The sequence below is a fragment of the Triticum aestivum genome, chromosome 3D, assembly GCF_018294505.1.
Source record: "Triticum aestivum cultivar Chinese Spring chromosome 3D, IWGSC CS RefSeq v2.1, whole genome shotgun sequence".
Classification (NCBI taxonomy): Eukaryota; Viridiplantae; Streptophyta; class Magnoliopsida; order Poales; family Poaceae; genus Triticum; species Triticum aestivum.
This window is the reverse complement of record NC_057802.1, coordinates 465,104,652-465,118,316: the sequence shown is the minus strand read 5'-3', so window position 1 is coordinate 465,118,316 and position 13,665 is coordinate 465,104,652. Positions and strand designations below refer to the sequence as shown.

Sequence of the window (13,665 nt, the reverse complement as noted above, 5' to 3'; positions counted from 1 at the left end):
CATAAGAGTATACTGGAAAGGAACTTTACTTTACATTGCTTTACATTGCCCCTTGAGATGGTGACCATTTGTGTTATCATTATGATTTTATGCCCCTATCACAAGTTTGTATAAAGGTTCAATTTTGTTCCAATAAAAATCACGCTTAATTAAATGATAACTTTGATGCCCGTACCGATGACAACTTACTTGCAAGGTTTTTCTCGACCCATAGGTAGGTATGGGGGCACTTATGGAAGAAACAGGTTTCATGGTTTTGGATACACACTTAGAATTCATGCTTAGTACATGATTTTAAGCTCGCAAAGGTTGAAGTAAATTATATCTTGGAAACCCACTTCGGCGCCCGCATTGAGACAACCCGCCGCTTCGCATGGCTAGCACCTGCTATTTAAACATGGCCTCGCCCGACACCATCCGCACCACAACACGTCTGCTTCCAATCCTTCTTTGTGCACCACCTCCGGCATGACCACGAGCTCGAGTGCGATGTGGAAGAGCCTCTCGATGGAGATGAAGCATGAGGTGGTTGGCCTTGTGGCCCGTTGGTAGGGCCGTCGTGCACGGACGATACAAGCAGGCTTGCCGGTAAGCTCGCCGGAGGTGAGCGACAACTATCCGACGATGGAGGAAGCCTCTGACGAAGATCCGGTGCCCTTGCCTATGCCGATCCATGCTGGCCTCACCATGGAGTAGACAGAGGCACACCTCGACGCCGTCATGATGGACGAGAAGCCAGTGTCGACGTTCTAGCTGGCGCAAGAGGAGTAGTGCTACAACCTCGCCCTCTGACGGAGGGCCAAATCTACGACGAGTTTGCCAATAAGAAGGTCGTGCCGGGCATGGCCGCGGAGAACCCAAACTCCGTCTAAGAGCAGCACACGCTCTACATGGCCGCGCGCAGCGCTCGCGTGATGGCGTCGGATGTTTCAATTCATGTGAGTGGAGGGACCCACATGCAAGATTTCGCAGATCATTGACCGTGCATGGTATGCAAACTCCTTGTGTGAATCTTATCCTCACGACCATGCATGAAAACGTACATGCTAGCAATTAACTTCGCTTAGTCGTCAAGCCACATAGAGACAAAAGAGAAACTAGAAACGAAAGAGTTTCCCCACCCTACCGTCGTTCACGCCAGCTGCAATGCCTCAATTGCTCATCTTGCAAACTGGCTATCACGGATTGAAGCTACAAACCTAACCTACTTGTCTCTCCTCTCCCCACCAATAACTCCTCTCTGAATTTCCCGTGGCTGCACGTTCGGCACACACAGTGACACAGGCCACACTCCGCGCGCGCACTCACACAGGCCACACTACAATCCACAAACCACAAACCACACTCCACACGCACAGCCCGAAGTGCGGCGCCGGCGATGGATGCTGGTGGAGGTGGTGCTGCTGCCGGCGGCGGTGAAGCAGCAGCTGCAGGCGGAGATGGTGCCAGGGCGGCGATGGGAGCCATCCGAGCGGTGGCGAAGGTGCACCTCGCCCTCGGCTGGGCGGCGGCGACTTTCGCCCGCTGCGCCGTCACCCTCCAACCCCAGCTGAAGCCGCAGGGAGGCCAGTGCGCGGCCACCGAGGTGGACGCGGCGACCATGCGCGCGAAGGGGCTGCAGTTGCTGCTCCCCGCCGGCGCCCAGGCAGCGGCGGCCACGGTGGCCGCCTTCGCGCCGGACGCCTGGAGATGGGGGCGGCTGCACGTCGGCTGGACCTTCGCCGCCTTCACGCACGTCGTCAGCGTCTTCACCTACTTCCACCTCGAGGACGCCTTCACTGCTGCGGCCGCCGTCGCCTTCAGCGGCTGCCCCGGCCACATGTACGTGGAGACGGGCATGTTCATCGCCCACAACGTCCTGCTCTTCGTGCCCCTGTTCATCTTCTTCTTTGTAGGCATCGCCGCACTCGTCGCCGCCGTGTGGTAGCCCTTTGATTCCTACATATCCATCCATCCATGCCTAGCGAAGCTTGTCCAGTACTATGCTATGTCGTCCAGCACTCCAGTCTAAGCTACTAGCTAATGATTGACCAATGTGGCACTAATTAGGGTTAATTGGTGTACATGCTGATGTGTTGGAATATAATGCTAGATCGATGCATGATGCATATGGTGGGATCGAGATGAGAATGAGATCGAGTTTGTACTCTTTAGAGCTAGTTATCATATGCATGCATGGAGCTTAGTTTGATTCTGGGCTAAATTAAAACTGCAGCTTGCCGTGATGTGTTTGTGGCTTGTGTTCTTCTTCTTTATTCTCCGAGATTAGTTTGATGAAAAATGTGCGTCGTGTACTCGTGTTCTTCTTCTTAAGGATCGAGTTACCAAACTCGTTAGTTTTTGGTTACCCCAGACCTCTTCTAATGGTGCCCAAATGTTCCAATTAATGCTTTTACCCAAAAAAATAGCACGAGAAATATATACGCAAAACGACCGGACTTGAACATGACCGGACTCGACTCACGCGTGCAGCTAATATTGGCGCAGGGCAGAGGTGTGCAGTAGTTTTCATATTGCAGTAGATGATATAAGATGGGTGCTGCCACGTCCGACGTACAGTTTACACCAAAATGGACGTCCCCTACCCAAATGCGTGCCGCTGCCGCTGCCGGCGTGCATTGCATGCTGCCATCTCTCACTGCGAGACAGCGAGACAGAGGCCTAGGCCGGTCCAGCCATCTCGCTACCGTAACGAGTTTGTGCAAGCTAGTACTGTACATTGATCTCGATGGTCACTTCACTCTTTTGGTGCTGCGGTACGCGCAGGCAATGGAATCGATGCACATGATGCAACGCTAGCATATAGCAAGCAGCCAGAGAGTGAAGCTGAAACCGAACTAATATGGGAGAGGCGCATGTGCATAGATCCAAAAGTGCTACTTGACCCAGATATGGCAACTCATCCTCATTGGTGCCATGGGTATGAACCAGTATCAGTGCATGAGGAACCCGCACCACAGAATGACTTGAGCATCTTTCTTGAGATATACGAAGATTGGTGATTGGTTTCTCGATAGGTCTAGTTTATACCGACAAGGAAAATGTGTGTTTCAAATAAGTAATCGCATAGCAGTTTTACCAACCTAACGTAAACAATCGTAGACATTACCATAGTCATGCGGATGCTAAACGAATACATACCCCTCCCCAGTCATAGCAAAGTTCTGTTGGTCATGTTGGACAACATCTGCGTAGTGGAAAAGGGACATGTGCTCCGACCCAAGTAGTTTTCTTTGGTTGAAGACATAGCTGACACAAACAGAATCATTGATTTTGTCGAACATGGTGATTACAAAGTAATTGTTGTATCCGGCATACATAGACGGGGGTTGAGAGATGATAATCTTATATATGTATCTAATCAACGTCGATTTGCATCTATTCAAGCCATCCAACATGTTGCAACCTTATGTCGTTAATGGGGAGGCACCGGCGATGGTGAGGGGGAAGGAGGGGTTGGAGGGGCCGGCCGCCTTGGCAGCTTGGGGTCGCCGCCCGTGTCTCCCTGGGAACGGAGTGCCGCGGGACGAAAAAAGAAACGTACAAGGGTGAACAGAATTACAGTCCTCCAATGCAGCTAGATTATTATAAATTATCAAAGCATGTCGTTTGTGGTACATAAAACACTTGGTCAAGGCCGCTCCCATGTAAGGAGTGCCCCATGTTGAAGCTGTCAGGAAAACTTCGTAAATGAACGCACCCCTTGTACAAACTACCAAGTTATCAAAGCATCAACAAGCATTCAACAATGGAGAATCCAACAATGTAGAATGTATGGTGTTTCAAAAGAATCTTAATCATAAATGAATTTGAATAAGTTAAGCTGCTCTGACTATACATCTAAAGAGCTACAAAATGCAGCATATATACACTTTTGCATTCACATCATTCAATCATAGGCATGTGATGCGGTTGGCATAGTAGCCACGCAGCATGCCACATCCATCACCACTAGTTATGCACGACCGAAGGACCCCGACCGGACCCTCAGACCTTCAGCCCACGAAAGCTCTGCACCCAGCCTCCAACCTGTGCTCCGTCTTCTTCAACCTGGCAATGGGCATCAACACCCAATCAGAACTCACACTAGTCCACAAGAGATCGACAGAGGCTGGCCAGCCATGTACAAAATCAGAAAAATGCGCGCCTGTCTTTACCTTTGCAGCGGTGAAGGTGATGCCGATCTTGATCTCGCCGTGGTACGAGTTGTCGGCGGTGACCACCCTGTACTTGGCCGGGTTCAGCCGCGAGGTGCCGCTCTCCATGCCCATGCTGATCAGGTCGGTCACATTGATCCTGCACCACAGAGGTATATTCAGTAATTGGATTCAGATCTTGCTTTCGTCTTCAATTTACCATTCCAATTGGCTACTGAAATGCTGATGCTTCGCAGCTGGGAGTAAGTAAGAGTTTACTCACGTTGCTTGGCCGAGGAAGTCGTCCCTGGAGAGGTTGTCGCGGTCCATGATCCGCAAGAAGAGCTTTTCTTGCACATTGGCCGCGGAGGAGTTGATCTGGAATCTGAAGACCTCATTCCAGCTCGGGTTCCTCCCCGCATCTGCATTACAGAACACGACTGTTTCGTTGAGCAAAATTATATTTTGTGGACCGGGGTCGAGACGACTCAGACGAGGAACCAAGAGAAACAGAGCTGTGTGGAATGGAAGCAGGGACTGACCTCGGGCGGTGGTGCTCTTGCGCTCCTGGCTCCGGTACTGCACCACCACATACGGGTCGACCTTCCCTGCACGTACATGGCAAGCACAAAATTCAATCTCCGTCCACAGCCGAACACAGAACGGAGCAAATCGAAGCCAAGAACATTGGCTTATGCAGTGGAACACGCATGCTCACCGAGGAAATCGGTGCCGGAGAGGCCCTTGGCGTGGACCAGATGCACCTCCAGAAGACCGCGCGCCATTGTATTGCTCTCTCGTTCTTGCTGGGAAGCCAACCTCTCCCACGGCCGGTCGGCGGTCCGCTGCTCTGCCCTTCCGAATGAAAGTCTTTCTTTCCTTCGTCTTTGTTCTCAGGCAGCTCGCGTTTGGAGTTGAGGTGCTATAAACTGACGAGCGCCGGCGTATTTATATACCATTTGGTTCCTCGGGTGCAGTACAGGAGCTGGTCGTCGCCAACGTGAGGAAGCTCGCGCCATTTGGACCGGTTCAAAGCTCCTTCCCTTCCCGCACGGAAACAAGGTGGAGCCTCGAGTTGACAACTACTGTACTTTATTACTGGTTGAGCCTCGAGACACGACAACTAGAGCCCTTCGTTTCGCCCGGACCACGTCTTCACTTGCCAATCCAACTTTACCATGGACCGTGCGTGCCTGCTCTGTTTGACGTCCATGAAATTCTCTACGCGGTGACATGGAAGAAAGAAACGTATTTGGATCGCGGTCCCGGGTCAATTCACGTATATGTGCAAAAACGTAACTCGACCGGGTCTTGACACCGCATAAGGGTCTGTCTACGTACTTTTAGATGTATCATAGTTATTGCACATCTAAATGACTCAATCAAGCATTTAAAAAAATTCACACAAATCTTCGCGTAAAATCAATGACATAGGAGTTAGTTGCGCAATACTTATGTGAGCAAAAATGTTATGGAAAACATTGCATAGAGCATCTACAGCCGGACTTGGCAAATCCGGCCCCTGAAACGCATGCGCCCGCGACCGGGCATGCCCCGGTCGCGTCCGGACAGGCCCTCATATTTCCTTTCAGGCATCCACATATCCCAAATTCGGACTCTCAAATCCATACAAATACATGCACGTCGACATGCGACACAATGTCGCACGTAAATAGCAATTGTTGTTATCAAGCATAGATAGCGTTTACATAAAATTTATTTTAAATGCCAAATTCAAGCATTGCCTCCTTGGTTGCCATTGTGAATTTACATGTGCTCCACAAGATCATTGAGTAGCCGCGTGTGCACCTATTGATCTCGAAAATTTTGATGCCTATGCAGAAAGTTCATAAGCTGAGCCACATCTTGATCTTCCGGGATTTTAACTTGTTCTACGGGTACTTCGGAATCATGGGGTTGGGGTACACCATCACCCTCATCCTCGACAATTATATTCTACAGAATAACACAACATGTAATTAGCTGCCACAAAGTTTCTGATTCCCACATCATTGCAGCGCTCCGCACAATTCCCCAACGAGCCTGAAGGACACCAAATGCCCTCTCCTAGTCCTTCCTAGCCGCTTCCTGCATTGTTGCAAAGTGGCTCTGTTTATTGCCACGCGGCTCAAATATGATCTTCACAAACGCCGCCCACAGAGGATCGATACCATCACAAGATAGTACCCCATGTTGTAGTCTTGGCCGTTGACGGTGTAGTTGCACGACGGTGATTCATCATTGCAAAGCCTCCTGAACACCGGAGATCGTTGAAGCATGTTGATGTCGTTGTCAGAACCGGGCATTCCAAAGAAAGCATGCCAAATCCATAAGTCATGTGATGCCACCGCTTTCTAGTATGATGGTGGCCTCTCTAGTGTGACCTTGATACATTCCCCGCAGACCTTTGGGGCGATTCCTCCATTGCCAATGCATGCAACCAATTGATCCGGGCATTCCTGGAAACCCCCTTGCCTCTTCAATAGCCAACAACTTCTTCGTGTCCTGTGCATTTGGTTCTCTGAGATACTCAGGTCCAAACACCTCGACCATGGCGCGAGCAAACTTGACAGTAGTCTTCAAACACGTGCTCTCCCCCATCCTGGCCATCTCACCAACGACATCTGCAGTAGTATCAAGTGCAACCATCCTCAGAGCAGCCGTGCACTTCTGCTTGGCCGAGAAAGAGAGCTGGCCGCAGCAATCCCTTCTGAGCTTGAAGTAGTCGTCGTGTGCCTCCCCTTAATGGTTTCCGCATGTGAAAACGGCGACGAAACCATGGATCATCCGGGAAAGCAGGTTTGGGAGCAAAGTAGTCCTTGTGGAGTAGCTTTACTCCGGACACCCTGTCCCGGTTGATCACTCTTCTCCCTTTGATCGAGCCCTTGAAGTTGAGAATATGCTCCACTTTCCGGTCCATTTCCTCTTGCATGCTCATGAGCATGATCATGTCCACTTCTTCGTCCGATCCGACGAATCGAAGAACTCATCTTGAACCATATGGTCAAGCTCCATCGGTCCATACTCCTTGTCCGACGAAGCATCCGAATCCATCGTTTTACCTAACAAAATCACAAAAAATCCGGTCAGACAATGTGTAGAACACATCAAGCGCAAGGCGGAGCCGGAGAGTTGCCGGACGTACCACGGTGGTGTCAGGGCCAACGACGACTTCCCCCGCGGTGAGGACGGGAGAGCTCTTCTGGAGATGGTGGCGGAGAGCCTGGGAACGGCTGCAGAGTGGGCGTAGCGGCGGAGCGCGAGACAGACGGCGCGGAGGAGGAAGAAGATAGAAGATAGCAGATGGATCCGGCTGGTCTTCGGGGTGGATTTGGTGCAATTTGGGGTGGGATCGGGTTGTCGGGTCCGACGTGGCGGGCGTGCCCGGGCGCCCCCATATCCGCCACATATTTGGTCTGGATATGGGGGGTGCCGGCCAGCCGGGGCGTTTGAGGGCCGTTTGAGAGGCCCGTCTGGGTCAAAAAATCGTGACCGAACATTGACCGGGTGGCCCGCCCAAGCGAATGAGACGGGTTTGAGAGGTCCGATTGTAGATGCCTTAAGACTAGACGGCCGAGGTTCCTAAACGAGAGCGGCTATTCTGCACGGGGGTAAACATTTAATTTGGAAAAATAGTAAAAAAATAAAAAATAAACAAAATACGCATTGAAGATGCTCAAATGTGCAAGGTTCGTGTAAAAAAAATCACGCACTTAGCGCACATGAGCATCTTCAATGCCTAGAACTTTCAGTTTTATTTGTATTTTACTATTTTTTTCCTGAATTTACTACTCATAGGATGTAGATGAGCTGGGCACCATTTTGAATTATTGGCTCCTTCTATGTATTTCCTTTTAGAAAAGGAGGTTAAAACTCTAGGCCTCCACATAAAAAATGCACATATCCATCTTTTATTGAATTATTCAACAAATGTTTGGCAAAAACATGTATCAAACAACCAGAAGCCATCACTTGCACACCTACAAACTCGACAATGGGGAATGCCATCACAACGCCTCATCATCTAGAACCGGGGTCACATGGCATATGGGAGCACACATCCGGTCTAGCAAACCCTAAGCATGCACCACATGCACACACTTTAAAAGTTGCCACCATCATCAAATAGTCGACCCATCTTCAGGGTAGAGATCCGCATTATCCTTACTAGGCTAGCCATCGACGCCTCCACGATGCTAAACAGCGCCACCGCCCCACGGTCATCCATCAAGACACATCCACCATAGAGACTCCGCTACACCATGCCGCTGAGACCCGTCATTGTCGATGCGGTATATACGATGCCGCTCCATCTCCTGACCCCTCCAGCAGCTGCTCCAAAACGATGCCCCCGGGAGGGAGAATAGCGCCAACATCGCCATCGCTTGATCCTGGGGACCCAGATCTAGGGTTTCCCCCCGGAGTAGCCCAAGCAAGGAGACAAAACATGCAATGACAATGCATTCATCAGGGTAACAATGTTTAGACGCCGCCATCCTCCATTATGACTGAAAGTTTTCACTGGTAGTCGCGCCTCCCCTTCCTCGCCGCCGGTAGTAGTCGACGTGCCAGATCTCCGCCTGACTAACTACTGGCCACCATGTGGCCACACAAACAGCAGCCGCGGTAGCCACCACCTCCCCGTCATGAGCCACAGCCGACCCAGGTCAATAGGCCCGTCGCCCCGAAGAACGAGGGTGTCGTGACCACAACACCATCGCCAGGCCATCGCCGGCTGACCTAGCAGCCACCGACAACCTGACCACCATCGTCCTGAGGCCGCTGCTAGGATTCAGGATCCTCCTCGGGAGCGACCGACGTCCAGAACCGCAGCCGCGCTCCATGCCGGAGATCTCCCATGGGAGCGAGGAGACGAGGGCCCGCCATCTGCTGGACAGAGATTTGTGTGCCGGCCACCTCCGCGGCGACGGGATATTGATGGGAAGGAGGAGTGTGTGTGGCAACAACGATTAGGGTTTGACCGAGCCACCCCCTCCCCCCGGGAGCGATGTGAGGTTGTACATGAGTCTCTCTATATTATTGTGATGTATATTTCTTAAACCAACCATTACATTAATTAATAATATTCTTACAATCGTAATCAACACCGCTTGTCACAAAGGACGACACACCATCTAATAGAATCCCATCCGATTTAATATTGTGGGAAACTCTATTAGCATATCTATGAACCAAAGTAGCCTTAATGCTTGGGAGCAAGTCCACAACCCCAAAAGCCATATCGAGGAGGTGACTATGACGATAACATTTGCCTTCATCAATCGCGCACATAAAGAGTCAGGGTTCACCAATAAAGCCAAGTATGTCTAGCCAGAAGAGCCTTGTTAAAAGGATGAAGGTCAAGAAACCCCATGTCTCCCTGCCCCTTAGGCTTGAAAATTTTATCTAATGCTAGCCAATGCACCACCATAGTTTGTCTGCAAAGTTTGAAATCCTCGAACACCCCTCTTCGCATGGCATCATTGAGAAGAATAGACTGACAATCAACAACAAATAAAAGAAGGTAGAGTAATGATGATCACCTTGCCGGGTGCTTCGAGAAGGAGCAAAGGAATCCAAATATGTTTCGTTAAAGTGAACAGCGAAGTACATAACATAGACAACTACTGCATAACCATTACAAGGTCAAAGTCATGAACAAGCATAGTGCTTAACATAGACCAGTACCGCATAACAATTACAAGTTATGGTTTTAACACCTACAACTAAGTGGACTTCTTAAATAGCAATCCCGCGGAGTCATTGTTGATTTTGTTCCTAGTTGCCGAGACCAACCATTGAAGGTTAGTACATCAACATGGGGACAACATCTTCCACAAGGTAATGACTCAACTTCATCATTGTTAAGGTTTTGTAGTGAATAAACAAGTGACTTTATTTAGAACTTAGTAGAATGGGTGAGGGCTAATCGTCCAAACTTGTGTTCTAGTCCTCAACATTATGGAGGGATAGAACGAACCTGGTTGGTATTTCCCGTGATCACATGTAGTTGCTCTTAAGCATGACGCCAACCATAGGATGCCCGTTCGAGCTATGAACACCATGTTGTCTATTGAAAACACAACTGTTCATCAAAACCGACACCGTGTGGTCATTGTCTCTTGCTTTTCCGTAAATCATAATTGTACTGTTCAGACCTGGGAACATAGACTAAACCCAAGATTGTACCTTCGTTGGCACTGTGTTACAACGAGATTTCTAGCCATTTCATTCATCTCGAAGACCAAGCAATGCATAGATCCATAAGTGCGAATAATGTGATCTAGATATGGCAACTCCAATTCATCTTCGTTGGTGCCATGGGTATGAACCAACATTAGTGTATGAGGAACCCGTACCACAGAATAACCCGAGCATGTTTCTTGAGATATACGAACACTGGTGACTGGTTTCTCAATGGGTCTAGTTTATTACGACAAGCAAAATGTGTGTTTCGAATAAGTAGTTGCATAACGTTTGTACTAACATAACGTACAAAATCGTGGACATTACCAATCATGCGGATGCTAAACGAATACATACCCCTCACCGGTCATCGCAGAGTTCTATTGGTCATGTTGGACAACATCGACGTAGTGAAAAAGGGACATGTGCTCCGACCCAACAAGTTCCCATTGGTCGAGAACGTAGTTGACACAGGCGGCATCAATGGTTTTGTGTGGCATCAATGGTGTTGTCGAACATGGCGATTGCAAAGTAATCGTGGCATCTGACATACTTAGACGGGGGTCGAGAGATGACAATCTTATTTATGTAATCAATGTTGAATTGCATCTATTCATTCATGCCATCCAACATGTTGCAACCCTAGCTATGTCGTTAATGGGGGAGGGGTGGGGGGCACCAGCGACGGTAAGGGAGAAGGAGGGGTTGGGTTGCTGCCCGTGTCGCCCTGGGGATAGAGCGACGCGGGACGAAAAAAAGGAAAGATACAAAGGAGAACAAGATTACAGTCATCCAGTGCAGCTAGATTATCATAAATTATTAAAGCATGTCGTTTGTGGTACATAAAATACTTAGTCAGGGCCGCTCCCGTGTAAGGAGCGCCCCAGGTTGAGGCTGGCAGAAAACCCAAAAACGGGTTTGTACATGAATGCACGCCTTGTACAAACTTCCATGTTTTCAAGGCATCAACAAGCACTCAACAACACCCGCAAAAAAAAAACACTCAACAAAGGAGAATCCAACAATGTAGAATGTATGGTGTTTCAAAAGAATCTTAATCATAAATGAATTTGGCTAAGTTAAGCTGTTGTGACTATACATCTAAAGTGCTACAAAATGGAGCGTACATACACTTGGAATCACATCAGTTAATCAAAGGCATATGATGCCGTTGACGTAGCAGCCACGCCCACATCCAGCACGGCTAATTATGCACGACCGAAGGATCCTCAGACCTTCTGCTCACGAAAGCTGTGTACCCAGCCCCCAACCTGTGCTCCGTCTTCTTCAACCTGGCAATGGGAATCAACCTTTGCGGCGGTGAAGGTGATCCCGATCTTGATCTCGCCGTGGTACGAGTTGTCGGCGGTGACCACCCTGTACTTGGCCGGGTTCAGCCGCGACGTGCCGCTCTCCATGCCCATGCTGATCAGGTCGGTCACATTGATCCTGCATCACATAGATATACGTATTCAGTAATTTGATTCAGATCTTGCTTTTGTCTTTAATTTGCCACTTCAACTCAATTAGCTGGTGAAGTGCTGATGCTTGGCATCTGGGACTGGGAGTAGGAGTTTACTCACGTTGCTTGGCCGAGGAAGTCGTCGCTGGAGAAGTTGTCGTGGTCCATGATCCGCAGGAAGAGCTTATCCTGCACGTTGGCCGCGGAGGAGTTGATCTGGAACCTCAACACCTCGTTCCAGCTCGGGTTTCTCCCAGCATCTGCATTACATGCACACGGTTGGTTCGTTCAGCAAAAGTATACAGTATTTTGTGGACTGGGCGGGGTGGAGACGAGGAACCAAGAAAACAGAGCTGCATGAAATGGAAGCAGGGACAGACCTCGGGCGGTGCTGCTCTTGCGCTCCTGGCACCGGTACTGCACCACCACATACGGGTCGATCTTCCCTGCACATACATACATACAGGTCAACACGAAGATCAATCTCCGTCCACAACCGAACACAGAACGGAGCAAATCGACGCCAAGAACACTGGCTTCTGCAGTGGATTATTCTACTCACCGAGGAAATCGGTGCCGGAGAGGCCCTTGGCGTGGACCAGATGCACCTCCAGAAGGCCGCGCGCCATTGTATTTGCTCACTCGTTCTCGCCGGAAAGCTAACCAACACTCGAAGTCGATCCTCTCCCACGGCCGGCCGGTTGCTCTGCCCTTCTGAATGAATGCCTTTCTCTCTTTCGTCTTTGATCTCAGGCGTTTGCAATTGAGGTGCCGTAACTGAGGCGCGCCGGTGTATTTATATAGTACAACGTGGTTCCTCGGATGGGTAGCGGCTGCCGCAGTACGGGTCCATTGAAAACTCCGGAGCTGGTCGTCGCAACGTGAGGAAGCTCGCGCCATTTGGACCGGTTCAAGGCTCCTACAGTACTCGCTTCCACTCTCCTTCCTTTCCCGCACGAAAACAAGGTGGAGCCCTCTCCGTTTCTTCTTTTAACCCAAGTTGCCAACTTGTACTGTGCTTTACTGGTTGAGCCTCGAGACACCACAACTAGAAAATCCTTCGTTTAGCTCGGACTACGTCTTCACTTGCCAATCACCAACTTTACCATGGGCCGGGCGCGCGTGCTCTTTTGACGTCTATGAAATTCTCTACGCGGTGACATGGAATGGAAGAAAGGAACGTATTTGGATCGCGGTCTCGGATGAATTCGCGTATATCTGCAGAAACGTAACTGGACCGGGTCTCGACACCGCACATTTAAGAGGGGCCGTTTGGCCCTCACATCAGCAAAGCTCATCTGGTTTTAATATCTATAACTAAGTTGACTTCTTCAACAATATCCCTGTCGCGTCGTTATTGATTTTCGTCTTGGTTGTCGAGACAAACCACTGAAGGTCAGTATATCATCAAGGAAACAATGTCTTCCACAAAGTAACGACGCAAGTTCGTCGTTGCTGAGGGTGATGAATGAAGAACAAAAATTTCACCTGGACATGAAGCGGTGTTCCCAGCATCATTTTGATGACGGATCTTACAATAGTCATGCCAACCAGTACTCCACGTCAGACCGGAGTGGACTAGAAGATGGGTGTGACGTCTTGCACCTTGGACCAACACCAAAACCTTTGAGGGTCCGCCCATGTCGTGGCGCGGATCAGGCGGCTGCCATTCTACATTGGGTCAAACAACCTGTATCATCCACCATGTCCACCGGGCCCAGTCTTATACAACGACACACCTGGTTCTGGTTGATCTTATACACAGGTTCCTCACACCACATGCAACTAGAGAGGCTGAAAGTGATTGTTCATTGGGCAGAAAAACACATGATACTCCCTTGCTTCATTCCACTCCGACCTCTAGTCTCGTCCATCGTCCCC

General features: G+C 49.7%; 2 protein-coding genes across 2 annotated transcripts; both read right to left on the bottom strand.

Moving 5' to 3' along the window:
* Positions 1-3,755: 3,755 nt before the first annotated feature.
* On the bottom strand, positions 3,756-5,048 carry LOC123079714 (elicitor-responsive protein 1). The gene is made up of 5 exons (XM_044502512.1): positions 4,855-5,048; positions 4,679-4,744; positions 4,420-4,558; positions 4,158-4,296; positions 3,756-4,050 (listed from the first exon to the last, which is right to left on the bottom strand). Exons 1-5 carry the CDS (start codon positions 4,919-4,921, stop codon positions 3,988-3,990), a joined length of 474 nt encoding a protein of 157 aa, XP_044358447.1. The 5' UTR covers positions 4,922-5,048; the 3' UTR covers positions 3,756-3,987.
* Positions 5,049-11,347: 6,299 nt separating this feature from the next.
* LOC123079713 (elicitor-responsive protein 1) lies at positions 11,348-12,537 on the bottom strand. The gene is made up of 4 exons (XM_044502511.1): positions 12,347-12,537; positions 12,165-12,230; positions 11,906-12,044; positions 11,348-11,771 (listed from the first exon to the last, which is right to left on the bottom strand). The coding sequence occupies exons 1-4, from the start codon at positions 12,411-12,413 to the stop codon at positions 11,552-11,554; spliced, it is 492 nt and encodes a 163-aa protein (XP_044358446.1). The 5' UTR covers positions 12,414-12,537; the 3' UTR covers positions 11,348-11,551.
* Positions 12,538-13,665: the final 1,128 nt, after the last annotated feature.